The sequence below is a fragment of the Primulina tabacum genome, chromosome 17, assembly GCF_025594145.1.
Source record: "Primulina tabacum isolate GXHZ01 chromosome 17, ASM2559414v2, whole genome shotgun sequence".
Classification (NCBI taxonomy): Eukaryota; Viridiplantae; Streptophyta; class Magnoliopsida; order Lamiales; family Gesneriaceae; genus Primulina; species Primulina tabacum.
The window spans coordinates 27439331-27453400 of NC_134566.1; the positions used below are offsets into that span (position 1 = coordinate 27439331).

The window sequence follows — 14070 nt, forward strand, 5'->3', positions numbered from 1 at the left end:
CCATTCTTAAACTAGGTGAGTGGCCCATGATGGATCTCATGTACGCTCCTATAAATACCAGGTTTGAGCGTCCAATTCATTCATTCAATATATTGACTTTCAGCAGCACCATTAGCTGTTCTCTCATTATATTCTCAATATCTGACTTAAGCGTCAGAGGGGATACGCCGGGACACCATCCTGACCCCTTTATAATGGTTTTCTTCGTGATTTCAGGCCTAGGATAAATTTGAGGTCTGCATTCGGACTGCTATCATCTGCTAGAACCGAACACTAAATTTTTAGTAAGTATCACTTGACACCGTCTGTGGGAAGTCTTGAGTTGAGACATAGAGATGGTAGGCCGGAGAGGAAGCAGAAGAACTAATTCAGTGTCGTCACGTCCTCAGATGAGACCCTAACAGCCTCTTCTTGAGGAGTCGGGACGTGAACAAACTTGTCCTGAGACAAGAGACGAACAACCTCGTCCTGAGACGAGGGCCAAACAACATCGTCATGATGAGAATGTGGGGAACTTGATCGGCCTAGAACAATTGGACCAATTCATTAACAAGACAGTACACAAGGCCATGAACAGGAACCAAGAATCTATGTTTGCCGAAGAACAGGCCAATCGCCAGGAACGAGAGGAGAATGAGGAGGGCCATCAGAGCAGGGTCGAAAAGACGCGGTCCCTCCAAAGTGGGGAGAATCCGGAAATATAGGAGATGTGTAGGGAGATAAGAATATTGAGGCAAAAATTGGGAAACTAAAGCTCTAGCGCTCAAGAAAGAGAGTTCTTTTTCCCCCGCTATTTTGGAGGAAGAGCTTCCTCCAAGTTTTCGACAGTCAAGCGTGGGAGAGTATGATGGGCGTACAGACAAAGAAGAACACTTGGGAAGATTTGAGAATGCAACTTTGTTACATCAGTATTCAGATGGTGTTAAGTGCAGGGTATTTCTGGGCATGTTGGTGAGATCAGCCCAGCAGTAGTTTAATACGCTGCAGCCCAACTCCATACGATCTTTCGAGGATTTTTCCACTGTTTTCTTGCATCGATTTGCTAGCAGCAAGAGGTATTAGAAAAATTATTTAAGCTTGTTCGTGATGAAGGAACAAGAAACTGAAATTTTGCGAGAATTTATCCAACGTTTTAACAATGCAGCGCTGGAGATACCAGCGGCTACCCCCGACATCATGATAAGTGCCTTTACCCAAGGATTGAGAGGAGGCGAATTCTTCAAAATCGCTGGTCAAGAAACCTCCATTGAGCTATGATGATCTCTTAGCTCGGGCAAAAATGTACGTGAATCTAGAAAATACCCAACTACATGAGAATGGAGAAGCGACCCGGGGGGAGTAGGGTTTAGGGAGCGAAGAGGGGAGGTAGGAAGAGAGGCGCGGGTGAAAGAGAAGAGGATAAAGTCAGAGGTAGAGGCAATTCTCATCACATATTCCTCTGCATAGGAATCAAGACAAGGTGATGGAGCTGAGGGAATCAGAAGGGAGGTGGGAGAAATCACAGAGGGTTGAGAGTGATGCTAGATTGCCTCCGGTTGATAGACGGGAAGGGTCCTCATCCGGTAGCCCCCTGAGGTCTCGCCCATCACCTAAGCGAGGTCAGGGCCCTCCCTGGATAAACCATAGGGTAGGAGAGCTGAGAAGGGAGTGGCGGGGTCAAGATGTCCCTCGAGAGCATGCTGATCCGAGGAGGAAAATGAACGAGGACAACCCTTTTATGAGAAAAATAATTCATATGATCTCGGGAGGTGCTACGGATGGAGACTCCTGGTGAGTTCGGAAAGCACACGGATGAAGCTTGGAGAGTTTTGAGATATCCAAGGGTACATACTTATCACAAGACCTCGTCATCAGCTTTGGGTAACAAGATCTTCGAGGCGTTGTGGCTCAACATAATGATGTCTTGGTCGTGACGGTCACCATTACCAATTACGATATGGCGATGATCTTTATTGATGAAGGAAGCTCCGTGAATATTTTATTCAAGAGAACGTTGGATCAGATGAGAGCTGAAGGGTTTGAGTTTGAGCCGGTCTCTATCCCTTTGTATGGGTTCGTGGGACATGCCATTCAGCCATTGGGTCAAATTGTTCTTCTCTTATCTGTGTGGAGTGATCCTCGGCGGGTAACCAAGATGATAACCTTCATGGTGGTAGATATTTCATCATCGTATAATGGAATCTTGGGACGGCCAGGCCTAAAGAATTTTAGGGCTCTAGCTTCCACCTATCATTTGAAGCTTAAGTTTCCCGTGGGAAAAAGGAGTGGGAGTCTTGTGCGGGGACAAAAATTCGCACGTCGATGTTATGAAAGGGTAATGAAAGAGGAGGGAAAAAGAGTGTGTAGGAGGTTACCATGATTAGGAACGGAAGAAGTGGGTGACTTGGTCCTGAGGAAGGTACAAAAAGAGCAGAGAAGAAATTTGGACCTAAAGTGAGAGGGTCTTTTCAGAGCCATCGAGAAGCTTAATTGTAACGTTCTGAAAAATCAGTTCACGTAAACCGTATGCATGCAAAATTATTTTAATTACTTAATTGTTTCATTTAATTGCTTTTAAATGCTAGCATGAAATTTATTTTATGATTAAATGGTAATATGACATGATTTCATGAAATTAAGGATTTTACCCGAATATTCGATAATTGGCAAGGGAAAGGAGACCGGGGACGACCAAGACGAGAATATGTATTTTTATTTAATCAATAAAAAGGCTTCTTAATATGATTAAAAATGATATAATTTTCCTAAAAATGTTGGAGTTCAAATTATTTTACGAGTCGAGCTCGATTTTTCCCGAGAAGCCGGTTTTGGAAAAACAAGGAGTTTTAAAAGATCAAAAATATTATTTTATGAAAAATTATTTTATAAACTTTTATTATTTAATTAATTAAGTGTTATTGGGAACAATTTAATCAATTAAAGTAGGCCCAATTACCCTTAAGTTGCAAGTCCAAAACCAAAGCCTATTTAACTTGCAAATAAAACCAAAGCCTATTTAACTTGCAAATTAAATTATAAATATGCTACCTAGGTCCTTGAAACCTCATAATTCACCTACATCAACCAAAAAACACACATCACACACCTACAAAATTTTAAAATAAGGTTGGGAAAGAAAAGCTTGTGTTCTTCGTCGCCCGTTCGTCATAATAAGGTTGGGAAAGAAAAGCTTGTGTTCTTCGTCGCCCGTTCGTCATTCCTCGCCGACGATTGAAAATTCGAGCGTTATAAACACAAAGGCATGTTTCCTAAACTTCTTTGAAACATCATACGAATCATAATATGTGTGCTTTAATTGATGATGCATGAAAAATATGTGGGTTCGATTATTTTACGGTATGATACGTATTTTCGACGTTTTTACGATTTTACGCTTGTTTTGAAAATGATTTTTGAATCCAATGGACACACTGCCAATACATGATAAAATATGAATAAAAATTGACCAAAACATGATAAATAATTGAGAAAAAAAAAGTTGGAACCGTAGGAAAGAAGCAAGGTAAGAACTGTGAGTTGTTTGGGTTTGTGCAAGACGCAAGGGCTCGGCCATGTTGCATGGAGTCATGGGGCTCGACCAGGTCTGGGGTTTGGGTTCTAAGGGACGTGGGTTAGGGTCAGGAAGGATCCTAGAATGGCTAAGACCCCTCGCGCACAGCTTTGGAGGAGTCCCATGGAGCTGGGACTCCTCGCGCGACCTGTTGAGGGTGACAACAGCCAAGGGAGCTTTCTGCTGGGACTGGGCAGCTCAAGGTAGGTCTGTCAGGGTCCAAGGGTGATGGGAAGGGGTCGGGCTAGGTGCTGGAGTGGCTGGGTGCGCTATGGCTCGAACCAATAGTGGAAAACTGCGAGAGGCAAAGCTAGCGCGCAGGCTGCTGTCATGAGTCGAGGGGTTCGCTGCTTTGGTCCAGGGCTTGGGCTTGGTCTGGGCATGGTCCAGGGATGGTTTGGTTCAGGGGGGCTTGGTGATGGCTCGGCTGGAAGTGTCCTAGGTTGGCTAGGAGTCCATAGGCATGAGGTTCCTCCCATGCGCAGGTTTGGCTTTTGTCTGGGAGAGTTTGAGCGACTTAGGGGCTGGTTTCTTGGGCTGGGCTTGGTCAGGAGGGTGCCTAGGTGGGTTGGCTCGGGTTTGGCTCAAGGTGGCTCGACCGTGGCTCGTAGCTCAACTGGTACCAAGTCTCTTTGAACAATGTACTTATGCCAGGAGGTCATGGGTTCGAGACCTGGGGATGTATCACTCCACCAACCTGGTGTGGACAGTCCTATGAGTAATGGCGCATGGGAAAGTCCATGAGGGAAAAGGCCCCTGTGGGAACCCAAGAAGGGACAAAGCCCCCGAGGGAGCCCAAGATCGGGATAGCCCATGGTTGTTACATTAATTCTGGAGCTTATTACTTGGAGAATGCTCAAGGCAAGGCTTTAAAGAGTCCCTAGAATGCTTACCGTCTTAGGAAATATTACTCTTGACTTTATCGTTGATGTATTTCGTTTTTGAATTTGTCTCATGTAATCGCTTGAAATTTAATAAAACCAATTTCTTATATTAAATTCGTGGATGTTGTTGTATTAGGAGGATGATATGAGTTAAATTTTACCTAGTGGGACTGAGCCTAGTAGAGGAGAAGAGGTGAGGAGATTGAAAATTAAATTGTACCCACTGAGGCTGAGCCTAGTAGAGAAGAAGAGGTTGGGAGATTGAAAATTAAATTTTACCTACTGTGGTTGAGCCTAGTAGAGGAGAAGAGGTGGGGAGACTGAAAACTTTTATTTATATACTAAGGCATCGCCTAGCAAAGGAGTCAGAGGGTGAGGACGTCGAAGTTTTATTTTCCTGCTTAGTCATCGTCCAGAAGAGGAGTCAGGGGGTGAGGAAGAGGAGTCAGGGAGTGAGGAAGTTGAAGTTTTATTTTCCTGCTAAGACATCGTCCAGCAGAGGAGTCAGAGGGTGAGGAGGTGGAAGTTTTATTATCCTGCTAGGGCACGCCTAGCAGAGGAGTAAGAGGATGAGGAGGTGGAAGTTTTATTTTCCTGCTCAGGCATCATATAGCAGAGGAGTCAGATGGTGAAGAGGTGGAAGTTTTATTTTCATGCTGAGGCATAGCCGAGAAGATAATTCAGATGGTGAATAGGTGGAAGCTTTATTTTCCTGCTCAGGCATCGTCCAGCAGATGAGTCAGAGGGTGAGGAGTTGGAGGTTTTATTTTCCTACTAGGGCATCAACTAGCAGAGTAGTCAGAGGTCAGGAGGTGGAAGTTCTATTTTTCTGCCGAGGCATTGCCGATGAGAGGAATCGGAGGATTAGGAGGTGGAAGTTTTATTTTCCATTCTAACGCATCATCCAGCAGAGGAGTCAGAGGATGAGGATGTGAAAGTTTTATTTTCCTGCTAGGGCATTACATAGCAGAAGAGTCAGAGGGTTAGGAGATGAAAGTTTCATTTTTCTGCTAAGGCATCGCCTAGCAGAGGGTGAGGAGGTGGAAGTTTTATTTTCCTGCTGATGCATCGCCTAGCAGAGGAGTCAAAGAGTGAGGAGGTGGAAGTTTTATTTTTTTGTTGAGGCTTCGCTTAGCAGAGGAGTTAAAGGGTGAGGAGGTGGAAGTTTTATTTTCTTGCTGAGCCATCGCTTAGAAGAGGAGTCAGAGGGTGAGGAGGTAGAAGTTTTATTTTCTTACTAAGACATCGTATAACGGAGGAGTAATGGGGTGAGGGGTGGAACTTTTATTATCTGGGCTTCTCCTAGTAGTGGAGAAGTGGTGAGGATATTGAAAATCATATATTACCTACTTAGGTTGTGCCTAGAAGAGGAGAAGAAGAGGTGAAATAAAAGTTAGATTTTATTTTATAAGTTAAGTATTGCATAAGAAAAGACGTGACGGGAGGGAAAAAGCTTTGGTAAGCTCACACTCTAGCTAAGGAGCTTTGGTAAGCTCATACCCCAGTGGTTCCAAAGTGTCGAAGATAAACTCAGGAAAAAAAAATATATTAAAACTCAAGATACTCGATATAAGAGACTAGGGAGACGAGTGAGTGAACCGTTGAAATCGAACAAAAGATCGGCCTTGCAAGAAGTCGACATGTATCGTCGATGAGGTTGAGCGACACAGGTGAGTGGGAGCTATTCAAGGGGCGAGCATGCAAGAGGGTTAGGCGGTTGTGCAAGGGGAGAGGGCGAGATTGGGTAGCGGGCGAAGGGCGGACGAGGCTACAGCCGGTGAGGGCGAGGTTACAGCCGACGAGGGCGAGGCTGAAGGATGGCAAGGAACTGCAGGAAAGGGGCTTTAGCGAAAGGCAAGCCTAAGGAATGGTGAGTAGGCGAGGAGGCGAGAACGTCAGGTGCGGCGATGGCGCAGGCGTGGACATAGGCAAAGAGCGAACGTCTGCGAAGGTAGATGAGGCTATAAGGGAGGAGGCGAGGCGCGGGCATGGGGCGTGGCTGGGCGAGATTGTAGGGCTACGAGCGGGAGTGGAGAAGGGGAAGGCAGGCGAGGCTAGGAAAGAGGAAGCTGGGCGAGACTGCAGGGCTCAGGCGAGAGTGGAGAAGAGAAGGCAGGCGAGGCTGGGAGAGAGAAAGCTGGGCGAGACTTCAGGGCTATGAGCTAGAGTGGAGATGGGGTGGCAGGCAGTGGCTGCGAGCGGTGATGGACGAGGGCGAGTGGGGTGATGGACGACGGTGCACAAATGGCGGTGGGCGAGGGGGGATGCAAGGGGCGAGGCGTGGGCTAGGTGACGAGCAGTGATGCGTGGGATGGGTGATGGGTGATGGGTGAGGCGTGGGTTGGCGATGGGCGATGGGTAATGCGTGGTCTGGCGAGAGTGAGGTACTGATTGGAATAAAGAGATCTGACGAATAGACAGGGGAAGAATGCATAACTCACATATTGTAAATCAAGAGCAACGCAATTAATCGAACTTCGAACATGCGATTCAGTTCGACTTGGGAGGAAGAGACTGGTGATACTCTATGGATAGGCCCATCAACAAGATCAGGCCCAAACAAAACTTTGGACCCCTGGTCCATTCCTAACCTAGGTGAGTGGCCCGTGATGGATCTCATGTACGCTCCTATAAATACAAAGTTTGATCATCCAATTTATTCATTCAAGATATTGACTTTCAGCAGTACCCTTAGCTGCTCTCTCATTATATTCTCAATCTCTGACTTGAGCGTTGAATGGGCTATGCCGGGACACCCTCTCGGCCCCCTTCTAACGATACTTTTCGTGATTTCAGGCCTACACTAAATTTGAGGTTTGTATTCGGACTGCTATCACCTGCTGGAACCGAACCCTAAATTTTCAGTGAGTAACAATATTTTTAATAAACTTATAACTTACTCAAAACTATCATATATCACTCACTTTCCAAATATCTATATAAATTAAAACTATATTTAATACATTTGAATATTTATTTTTTTAAAAAATTATACATTATCTAAACAACAATTATAAACTATAACAAAATAATGGCAGTGTTCTCAATATATATTTTTTAGTTTTATATAAAAATTAACTAAATTCAAAAAAAAAAATTACCAACAAAAACACAATTGATAAGCATGTTATAATATATGTTGATGTTTGTATAGTATATACCCACATCCTTAGTATTATAAGTAAATTGCGATGGGTTCATTAGACTGTCATAGTCGTGCTTTCTAGGTATTTCTCAAATTTTTCTATATGAAATATATTTACAATAATTAACTTCTATTTCTAATATACACCAGAACTTTTACTTAATATATTATTTTATCGTGCTACTTTTATTGAAAGTGTATATCGAAATAAAAGCTCCAGCACACAAGTAAAATGAAAAATAATTACTCAGATATATAATAAAATTATACTTTACATAAATAATATGATAGATTGGGTAAAATGTATCTACCATCATATGCGTATCATGTTTGACTTTTTAATTTCTGATTATTTTACTCCCCATAATGATTTAAAGATGCCTTTATAACTCACTAAAATTGAATGTTTATTGTCTAAAAAAACTTGAATGTTTAATGTTAGGCTCTGTTTGAGAATTCTTCAAACTCTTTCATAGTTGATTTAGCAACCGATAAAGCTATTATTGATCCAAACTTATCAGTCTAGTAACTTTATTAACGAATATTCGGGTCAAAGTGCTGATAACATAACATGAACACAGAGGTTTATATGTCAGAACCGATCATGTCAAAGCAAATAAATGAACACACAAATTTATTTCTGGAAGTTCGGTGACCATATATTTCTATGTCAGAACTCATTCTTTCGTTTTCAGAAAGTTCTAGTAGAAGACTTTGATTTGTACAAGACAGTTATATAAACTCATTCAAACTGAAGTCATACTCTAAGTTAGAACCATCAGCGTACTCAATTAGTCAGGATGACAAGACCTAGCTGACTCATTACAAATCATTCAGACAAAAAGCATAATGATCTACTCTAACATCTACAACCGTTCTTCTCTATTAGAGTAGAACCAATGTGAAAGTTGAGTTTGGGTGCAGTTACAATGATCCTTCTCGATTTTATGTAAACTTTGAAGTCGTGCTCGAAGATGCTCCTTTGGTTAAGCAAAAATGGCGATGTTGTGTGAGCATATATGTTTATGTTTTTGTACTTGGCAGATTGTACATCCGTGGTGATTCGAGAACGACCATGCATTCTGATAATGTTGATTTGTCTTCTTCGTGTTCTCAATCACTCTTTTTTTGGGGATTTCTCACTTTTATATGAGTATCTTCCGATAGTCATATTTGATCTTCTCAAAACTTAGTACCGTTTTCCAGAAGCTATTGTTATGTGTTCTTGGACATTAGCTGCATTAAATGTTTTTGTCATTTGCATTTAACGATTATATTAACATTGTGAGTTGTCGATTATGGCTCATTAATTTGAACTTGTTGCTTAGAACCTATGACTTGTCCAGGATATACATATTTATGATAAAGCAGCTTAATTGTTTACATGAAAAATTAGTATCTATCATTTTTTCACACATTAATTAGTATTGATGAGAGATAAAAGTTTGAAAGATCGTTATTAATAGGGATTGGAAAAATATTTAATTTTCGGTTTATCGATATTACCGTACCAAAAAATATAGAATTTACCAAAATTTTCGGTACGATGTGGTATCCATGCCAAAACATTCGGTACGGTAACAATATGAAATTTGAAAATTTTCGGTATATACCGAAATAATATATATAAATTAAAAATATATAATATAATATTTTTAAATAATAAAGTTTAAAATTTTTAAAATATAATGTTTTTTTCGGTGTAAAAATGTATATACTAATATCGTACCGAAATCTTAGTATACCGCAGTATTTTGGTATAATCCTACAATATACGGTGTGCATTTTTCTGTACGGTATGATACAAAATATCAACCCTACTTATTAATGCAATATGTGATCTCCTTCTAAGTTTGTTCAGTTAAGCTAATAAATTTTTAAAACATCTTATATAAAGATTCGGAACTTATAAAATGTATGTAGGTTCTTATTAAATTAAACTTTAAAACGATAAATTAATATTTAAAAAATAGATAAGCTAAACCATCCCTAAATTTTCTACGATTACATACAATTTATTATAAATAATCAAAATAAATTCAACGGTAATCCTCATACCCAAATTTATCCTCCAATATTTCTTTCTTTCTTTCTTTTTTCTGTCTAGTTTTCCTCCTCCTCCTCCTTTTTTTTGGTTTTGGGTTACTTGATTTGTTTTTATTCTCTTTTGGTTTTTTTTATTTTGTGTAAAAAAATATTTGCATCCAAATGTTTTTTAAAAAGGGCAAATAGCCCCATCATCAAACTTAACTTTCTCATCACACCTCATTATTTTAAATCTTTGTTTGAGCTCAATCTTCATAATTATGGTACGTGATATTGTTTTATCTATTGCGCATGTTTTTAAAGGCATATAACCCAAATACATGCAGCTACACAAGGTTTCCAGCATATATATCATGTTCGGATTATCGATTTTTTTTAATAAATGGTTCATCATGCTTCCATATAATAAATTGAACAGTTTATCTCTTTGAACGGTCCGATCTGGATCGAAAGCCTTTACCAAACTCTGGCTCCTTTTGATTTGGGCATTCTGGGCAGATGCTTTCTGACTATCTTCCCATGTGAGCTATTGTGAGGCCCTTAGATCCTAATCGTTATTACAATGCACTTTGATTATGGTTAACTAATTACAGCGGAAAACGAGTTTAAAATTTCTTTACAATGAGCCCAAAATATTTCTTCTATAATTTAAATACTAAAAATAGTATTTAATCTAACATCATAAACATGCCCACACGTAATTAAAACCAATCATATACAAACAACTCATATCCTCGGGACATGCTCCGGTATATAAATACATATACATATATACTAGGAACAAAGTATAAACCTCACTCAAACTGTGACTCCATCCATAAGTACCCTCTCCGGTCTCCTGATATCCTGGAGTACCTGCCATTGTCCACACACAAAGACAACAACAGCCCCCTTGGGGGTGAGCAAAGCTCCGTATGGAATAACCATAATATATACCACAAGTATCTAAACAATGATGTATGGTATGCAATGCATGTATGTCGTGGAGGTATCAGGTCAAATGCCCATCCACTGAGCACATGTCAGAATCAAACGAATCGCTATCAAATCAATGCTCGAGCTGACACACCGGCCTCAATAAGGGATACTCGTATGATAGCGTCGACGAAGCGCCATCAACTCCCAAATCTCATATCAATCGTCGGGGCCACTAATGTCTATGCTTTTAGGGTCATGTAATATCAAACATAGCATTGTGTTCACATACCCCAGAATCCAATCAAATCATATCAGGGTATCCAAGGATCATAGCTCAACGTGCATGTCATGTATCGATGTATGCATCACACGATGTGTGTTAACAAAACATTTATTTTATACATCGATATTCCAATCACAATGTCATGTATGCCACATGAACCTTATCGTTCATTTCCTGTATCATTTCAGGTCTAGTCAATTGTCTTTCACCAATTTCATCCCAGAATAATGGTGATCTACATCGTCTCCCACACAAGGCTTCAAATGGTGCCATACCAATGCTCGTTTGGAAACTATTATTATAAGAAAATTCAACCAATGGTAAGGCATCTTGCCATCCCATTCTGAAGTCCATACAATCGCACGTAACATATCTTCCAACGTTTGAATTGTACGCTCAGTCTGGCCATCAGTTTGAGGATGATAAGCAGTACTCATAGCAAACGCGTACCCATCGCTTCTTGAAAACTACCCCAGAATTTAGAAGCAAACCTGAGATCACGATCAGATACAATTGAGACTGGTACACCGTGCAGTCTCACAATATTCTTGATGTATAAACGGGTCATTCTCTTATAAGGATAAGTCCGCTCATACGGAATAAAATGTGCAGATTTCGAAAGCCGGTCAATAATAACTCAAATAGCATCACAGCCCCTGGGCGAACGAGGTAAATGAGTCACGAAATCCATAGCAATATGTTCCCAATTCCATTTCGGGATTTCAAGACTATGGAGTAATCCTCCAGGTTTCATTCTCTCGGCTTTCACTTGCTGGCAGACAAGACATTTCGAAATAAACTCAGCAATGTCCTTCGTACGTTTCCACCAGAATTGAGGTCTCAATGTCAAATACATTTTCCGACCTCCCGGGTGAATACTGTATTTGCTACAATGTGCTTCTCGAAGAAGGGCAGATTTCAAATCAAAATCATCAGGAACTACCAGCCGACCATTAAGTCGTAAAGAACCATCAGAAGAAATTTGAAATCCAGACTGATGTCCTGCATGTACAAGTTCTTTCGACTTTTGGATCTGAGCATGGTTTCGTTGGGCCTTTCGTATTTTCGATATCAAGTTCGGTTCAATTTGCAATGCTGAGACAGTGACAGAATTCCAATTCGAGTGAAAAGTCCAACCAGAAGTACATAAATCCTCATGTACCTTGGCGACACAACCAGAGGCTAAAACAGAATCATAAACTTTCCGACTAAGGGCATCCGCAGTAACATTCACCGAATCCAGAGTGATATTGAATCTCACAATCAAAATCTTTCAGGAGATCCATCCATCTGCGTTGCCTCATATTCATAATAGATTGAGAAAAGAGATATTTCAGACTTTTATGGTCCGAATATATAACAAACTTTTCTCCATATAAGTAATGGCGCCAAATCTTCAAAGCAAGCACAATGGCAGCCAATTCAAGATCATGAACAGGATAACGAGTTTCATGAGATTTCAATTGACGAGACGCATAAGCAATCACTTTTCCATGTTGCATCAGAACACAGCCCAAACCTTTACCAGATGCATCTGTGCACACAACAAATCCTCCGGTACCTGAGGGAATAGTAAGCACAGGTGTTGTGGTCAATCTCGTCTTCAATTCAAGAAAACTAGCTTCACATTCATCTGACCAAATGAATCGCTGATTCTTCTGTGTCAGTTGAATAATAGGTTTAGCTATTTTCGAAAATCCTTCAATAAAACGACAATAATATCCAGCTAAACCCATGAAGCTACGGATCTCAGGAACATTCGTAGGTCTCGACCAATTCAATATAGCTTCGACCTTAGCAGGATCAACAGATATGCCATGTCTTGAAATGACGTGGCCTAAGAATACAACTTTGTCCATCCAGAATTCGCATTTGGACAGTTTAGCATATAAATGACTAGTACGAAGAGTTTGAAGTACCAGTCTCAGATGTTCAGCATGCTCTTTTTTTGATTTCGAATATACAAGAATATCATCAATAAAGACGATAACGAATCGGTCAAGATAATCTCGAAAGACACGATTCATTAAATCCATAAATATAGCAGGAGCATTCGTGAGACCGAAAGGCATAACCAAGAATTCATAATGGCCATACCTCGTACGAAAAGCAGTTTTAGGCACATCTTCATCTCGAACTCGTACTTGATGATACCCAGAACGAAGATCAATCTTAGAGTAAACAGAAGTACCCTGAAGCTGATCAAATAAATCATCAATACGAGGAAGTGGGTACTTGTTTTTCACAGTAGCCCGATTCAGTTGCCTATAATCGATACACATTCGCATAGTACCATCTTTCTTCCGAACAAATAAGATCGGAGCTCCCCAAGATGATACACTCGGTCGAATATATCCCTTATCGAGAAAATCCTGTAATTGTTCTTTCAATTCTTTCAACTCCAGAGGTGCCATGCGATAGGGAGCTTTAGATATGGGAACAGTCCCCGGCACAAGATCAATACTAAACTCAACTTCTCGATGAGAAGGAAAATCAGGAATCTCATCGGGAAATACCTCCGAGAATTCTTTCGCAACAGGAATCTCAGATAAGGAAGGCTCTTTCTTAGAGATATCAATAGCGTAGATAAGATAACCCTCATCTCCGCCAGTCAAAAGTCGAGACATTTTCAAGGAAGATACCAATGGAATTTTGGCTTGGGAACCCTTGCCATAAAAATTCCACTTGGGTCCATCAATCGGTCGAAATCGAACCACTTCATGACAACAATCAACAGTAGCTCGATTTGTCATCAAAATATCCATGCCAACAATACAATCAAAGTCGTGCATCGGGAGGACAATCAAATTCAGAAATACCACATTATCCTCATATATCAATACACAATTATGCACAACTTTCTCAGATAAAATAATCTTCCCTGCTGGCGTGGCTATCGACAAAGTATCATACAACGGGGTACACTCAATATCGTGAGATGCAACAAATGCATGAGATATGAATGAATGAGATGCTCCTGTATCAAATAAAATACGTGTAAGATAATCGCAAAGCATGCAAATACCTGCAATCACGCCACCAGGAGCTTCTCTCGCCTGATCCTCGGTCATGGCGTACACTCTCACTTGAGGAGAAACTTGGGCACTCTGACCACCCGGTCCTCGATATCGTGGGACACTCGACTGCTGAAAGGATGGAACAAGAACAGCAGGTCTCATCATATTAGGGCCACCTCTAAATCCTGGCTGGGGTTGGGAAGAAGTCGTACCCATGTTCGGACATA

General features: G+C 40.8%; 1 protein-coding gene across 1 annotated transcript; it reads left to right on the forward strand.

Annotated features, from left to right (window-relative positions):
* Nucleotides 1–1936: 1936 nt before the first annotated feature.
* Nucleotides 1937–2359, forward strand: LOC142530634 (uncharacterized). Its single transcript, XM_075636458.1, has one exon. It carries the CDS (start codon nucleotides 1937–1939, stop codon nucleotides 2357–2359), a length of 423 nt encoding a protein of 140 aa, XP_075492573.1.
* The last annotated feature ends 11711 nt before the right edge of the window (nucleotides 2360–14070 follow it).

Bases quoted from the DNA above. Each gene is read 5' to 3' on its own strand.
- LOC142530634 (XM_075636458.1), top strand. From the start codon at position 1,937: ATGGCGATGATCTTTATTGATGAAGGAAGCTCCGTGAATATTTTATTC.